The sequence below is a fragment of the Glycine max genome, chromosome 12, assembly GCF_000004515.6.
Source record: "Glycine max cultivar Williams 82 chromosome 12, Glycine_max_v4.0, whole genome shotgun sequence".
In the NCBI taxonomy this organism is placed as follows: domain Eukaryota; kingdom Viridiplantae; phylum Streptophyta; class Magnoliopsida; order Fabales; family Fabaceae; genus Glycine; species Glycine max.
This window is the reverse complement of record NC_038248.2, coordinates 4,645,116-4,650,183: the sequence shown is the minus strand read 5'-3', so window position 1 is coordinate 4,650,183 and position 5,068 is coordinate 4,645,116. Positions and strand designations below refer to the sequence as shown.

General features: G+C 35.7%; 1 protein-coding gene across 3 annotated transcripts; it reads left to right on the top strand.

Moving 5' to 3' along the window:
- The first annotated feature begins 620 nt into the window (after nt 1-620).
- On the top strand, nt 621-4,344 carry LOC100815043 (putative E3 ubiquitin-protein ligase XBAT31). Of its 3 annotated transcripts, none has more exons than XM_006592138.4 (9): nt 621-856; nt 959-1,274; nt 1,357-1,416; nt 1,518-1,589; nt 1,706-1,827; nt 1,924-2,064; nt 2,302-2,409; nt 2,943-3,198; nt 3,499-4,344. In XM_006592138.4, the coding sequence occupies exons 2-9, from the start codon at nt 1,095-1,097 to the stop codon at nt 3,901-3,903; spliced, it is 1,344 nt and encodes a 447-aa protein (XP_006592201.1). In that variant the 5' UTR covers nt 621-856; nt 959-1,094; the 3' UTR covers nt 3,904-4,344. The 3 variants fall into 3 exon arrangements, with proteins under 3 accessions (XP_006592201.1, XP_006592203.1, XP_003539678.1); XM_006592140.4 differs by having other exon boundaries at nt 671-856; nt 965-1,274; XM_003539630.5 differs by having other exon boundaries at nt 671-1,274.
- The last annotated feature ends 724 nt before the right edge of the window (nt 4,345-5,068 follow it).

Sequence of the window (5,068 nt, the reverse complement as noted above, 5' to 3'; positions counted from 1 at the left end):
GTGGTATATGGTGCGAATCCGAAGTAGAAAAGCCAGCGATATGATTTTCTATCCCACTACATAATCCGAAGTAGAGAAATATTCTGAGTCTCTACGGTCTATTTTTTTAAAAATCTGGTTTAAAATCAGGAAAAAAGAAAAATCATTATACTAAGCAACAAAAGTTAAAACTTTTTATGTATTTAATTTAATTATATATTTAATGTTTGAAATTAAGACTTAGAAGGTTAACTTGATTGTTAAAGAAAAAAAGAAAGAGAACAAAAACTAAAAAATTAATAACAAACATTTATGGATAAAAAAAAATTAAGGTCTGAAATTGAAATTATCAGTTAAACTGCTAGAATATTCTTTTGTTAGTTAATCCATGCCCCAATGCTTTTACATAAATAGTATATTAAAATTTAACTTGTTTTATTTTTTTTCCTTCCTCCTCATTCACCGCCTGTAATATTCAGTATATTCTTTTATATAAATATTAACTAACATTTTTATGACATTGATTAAAGAATTAAAATAATTTTTTTTATTAAAATAGGTAAAATTATATTGTTTATAATTTTTTAAAAAATTTTCTAAAATTTTTGTAATAAATATTTGTATCTGTCTCTAAACTCGGTAAGAAATGGATGTATTTTTCTGTCTGGTTGTAGCACGCAGCAGTATGAAAAGATTAGAATCTTTGTATGGATGTGGCACTCATAGCTGTGAAATGTTTTACCGCAGACATATTAATGAGTAATGATGAACGAACTAAGAGTAGATCTTTGTGGAATTTTTCCATTAGAACACGACCAAAGGAGTTGCAGTCAAATTGGGGAGTGCGCATAGCCGAATTGGAAACCCGAACTTCAAGGTGTCCTTTTTGACAAGTTTACTAGTCAATTAAAACCCCATTCAAATACTACTACTCACTAACGTGACATGACTCATTAACGAGTTTCCAAGAGTGCATTAGTTTCAGGTTTGAACGTCAGGCGTTGGATTTGAAAGAACAAAAGGTGGATATTAGTTTTCAGAGTTTTGGGTGTCTGATGCCACAGCCACAATAATAAATGTGCGAGCTTTGAATTGAAAAGAAAGAGAGGAGAGTGATGGGTCAGGGGCTGAGTTGCAGAGGGAGCCATGAGCATGGCCTATTCCGTGCTGTGCAGCATGGGGACCTAGACACTGTCGCAGCTTTGCTACAAACACACCCTTCTCTTTTGAACCACACCACTGTCTATGATCACCACTCTCCTCTTCATATTGCCGCTGCTAATGGCCAGATCCAGGTCCCCCTTTCCCCCTTTTCCCATTTGGGTATTTAGTTTCATTGCTGCCCTAAAATACCTCTCTTTGTGGCAATTGCTGCAGGTTTTGTCTTGGCTTTTGGATGGATCTGTGAATCCAGATGTGTTGAATCGCCAAAAGCAGGTAACTTGGTTTGAACTGAATGTGGGATTTAAAAAAAAATAAATTTGGTTCCAATTAAGAATTTTGCTTTTACTAATGCTGATTGCTTTTGATCGGTTCAGACACCGCTTATGTTGGCTGCAATGCACGGAAAGATCGCCTGTGTGGAAAAGCTCCTTGAAGCTGGTGCTAATGTATGTGGAGTTTTGAGTTTGAAAATTTTCAAATGATGTTTATTCCAATAACTTCCCGAGCTCTTATTCTTTCAATAGAATAACTTTTCTTAAAATTAATTTAATTTTTTTTACAGGTATTAATGTTTGATGCTTGTTACGGAAGAACCTGTTTGCACTATGCAGCTTACTATGGCCATTCTTCTTGCCTTAAGGCAATTCTTTCTGCAGCTCAATCTAGTCCAGTGGCTGCTTCTTGGTTGGTCCTTTTTTTTTTTTTTTCTGCTTTTGCATAAATTTTGTTCACCAATCGATACATGGTTAAAGAAGAAAATAAATTGAATTGATTGCGAAGGGGTTTTGCTCGGTTTGTGAATATTAGAGATGGTAGACGTGCAACACCATTGCATTTGGCAGCTCGTCAAAGACGGCCTGAATGTGTACATATTCTATTGTACAGTGGAGCTCTTGTTTCTGCTTCAACCGGAAGATATGGGTACATATTCTATTTGTCGAAGTTTTTTTTTTTTTTATTGACAAATATTAATTGTTAATTTTATTAGTAGACGAAATGAAACTCATAACCTTTCTCTCCTTTCCTTTGTTCTTAATTATCTAACCAACCTTATATCTTCTATTTGTCAAAGTTGTGGTTGAGACAGTCTTGAAAGGATGAATTTGATGTATTATTCATTTGTTTTGTGAAATAATAAGGAATTTCTGCTATATGCAGATGTCCTGGGAGCACTCCTCTTCATCTGGCAGCCAAAGGGGGATCTTTGGATTGCATCCGGGAACTATTGGCATGGGGTGCAGATCGCCTTCAACGTGATGCCTCTGGGTACAGTATACTACCTTTTAATTACAATACAAACAAAGATTAATCATCTTACTCTTAATTTGACACTTGTTTTGGTGGAGCATCCTCTTGTATTCCTATTTATTGATTGAGTTTAATTTTGATAATAACTCTCAAGTTTAAACCAAGAACTTAACACCTAAAAAGTAGAAAAATGTTTCTTAGACAACCTTGAATTGTCTATAAAGAGAGAGGAAGAGAAGAGAGATTGATTGAGTGTTTAAAATATTTTGTTGTCAAAATATAATCATTTTAAAAAGTAATTAGCATAAAAGTTAATGATTCCTAATGATATCGAAATCTTGGATTGGTTGGTAGTGGAAAAAACCTGTGTATTTTTAATTGGATTCTTCTTGTTTTCCATTTCCTTGTGAAAGTGCAACCTTTTCAGTTTAGGAAATACTACTAACTTCATCTAACAACACGAGTTCTTACTTATAATTTGATTAGCAATGTTTTAGATTCTCATATTAATTTCTGAATTTTCCTTCATACTCTATGTTGTGTTTATACAGGCGAATACCATATGTAGTTGCTCTGAAACACAGACATGGCGCATGTGCAACATTGCTGAATCTTTCATCTGCTGAGTCTCTTGTATGGCCATCATCTTTGAAGATAATCAGTGAGCTTAATCCAAACGCCAAAGAGTTATTAGAGCGGGCCCTGATGGATGCAAACAGGGAAAGAGAGAAGAACATATTGAAAGGGAGTGATTACTCTCTTCCATCTCCATCACATTCTGATGGGGTAGATGACAATATCTCCGAGGTAATTAGACCCCCTTTAAATTTATACTAACTTATTGAGTTTGCTATACTCTTTTTACAAGTGCTATTCGATTGAATTAAGGAAATATATATACTGAAAGTCTAATTATTTGGATTTGGCTTAAATATCTCTGTTCCTTGTCATTTAACGTTTTTCTGTTTTTCGTCTTTGCAAAATTATTTTTTTGTTTTTAATCCTTGTAAATTATATTTATTTTATTTTTCATTTTTACTGCACTTTAAATAAGGATTGTTGTTATGTAAAATGTAGCAAAATTCTAATTTAATTTAGATAATTCAGGTTAGTGAGACGGAATTATGCTGCATCTGCTTTGAGCAAGTGTGTACAATTGAAGTCCAAGACTGTGGTCACCAGATGTGTGCACAATGCACACTAGCCCTGTGTTGTCACAACAAGCCCAACCCTTCTACTTCTCGTGTTATCCCACCAGTTTGTCCATTCTGCCGAAGCAGCATAGCAAGATTAGTAGTTGTAAAAAACGAAAGCCCTGATGACATTAATCAAGATGGTGTTGATATCACTTGTTCCAAGCCTAGCAAGTCAAGGAAATTGCGAAACTTGAACGAGGACGGTAGCAGCAGCATCAAGGGATTATCAAATGTGAACTCATTTGGAAAAATGGGTGGTCGCAGCTCTGGAAAAATTGCTGCTGAAAATGAGTGGGAAGATGATAAACAACAGTGATATGATGCTGTTATTGGTGTGGTGCTTGCGCTTATCATTTGGAAAAGATAGGGTAACAAATTGCTTGATCAACAAGGCAAATGAAAGTATAACGAGTAAAGGGAAAAAAAGGTTCATTTTATTATTGGAAACTAAGCAAAGTGAGTAAGATTGGAGTTCAGGGTAGTAGGTACCAACTACCAAGTGTGGTTGGGGAAAGAATTGAAGAGGGGCATGTCATGTTGTAAATTGTAACATTGTTATTATTACTTGGGAAAGAAAAGCATCGCCTGCATCGATGGTTTTGGGCGTAGTCATTGAAATGAGAAATTCTTTTTCTCAAAAATAGGAGTCCAAGATCATATGAAAATGTATTGTGTATTTGCTTCTGATTTGTTTTTTTATATACCAAAATGAGCAATAAAAAAATACGAAAGGGAAAATGGCCGTGGTTGTTGCTAATTGGTTGCCATGTGATTATGTCCGCGTAGGCTGAATAATTTATTTATGCACTCACTCACTGCACAAGAGGAACCTTACAATTAATATAACACAATCTGGACAAATTCATGTGTCAGGATCACTTGTACCTGACTGGGCTCTAGATAACAAGTTGAGGGGCAGAATTAGCATCATTGGTGCAATAACTGTGAATTCTGATTAGCATCAACTCCTGTGCTGTTCTAATAATTTCGGACTGAAAGAGACACTTACTAGCAGTTAGCAGAAAAGTAGGATGAAAAGTCGCGTCATACATGGCCTTGACCATAATGAAGATGCCATTTTTCTCATGGAGAAAATTAAATTACATACTATAAAAACCTCTTTTTTATACATAAAGTCATAAACTAGCTTGAAAAATCCTTTTTTGTTTCACTTCACATTAGAGAACTAATTTTAGGTTTAAATTAATTTTAGATCGACTTTACATATTTGAAAGATCTTACGGCGACGATTTTGGGTGGCATGACGGTGGTGTGGTGGTGGTTTGGTTGGTGATGGTGGTGCTGTTTTGGATTGGCTTTGGCCGTGGGTGGTTTAGTGGTGGTTCATGGTGGCGACGCCGATTGGATGGCGGGCTGGTGGTGTGGCGGTAGATAAGGGTGGTGGCGCTGGTTTGTGGTGTTTGGTGGTGCGGCGCATAGAGAAAGAGAAAACGGTGGGTGTTGGAAGGTTTTTGGAAGAG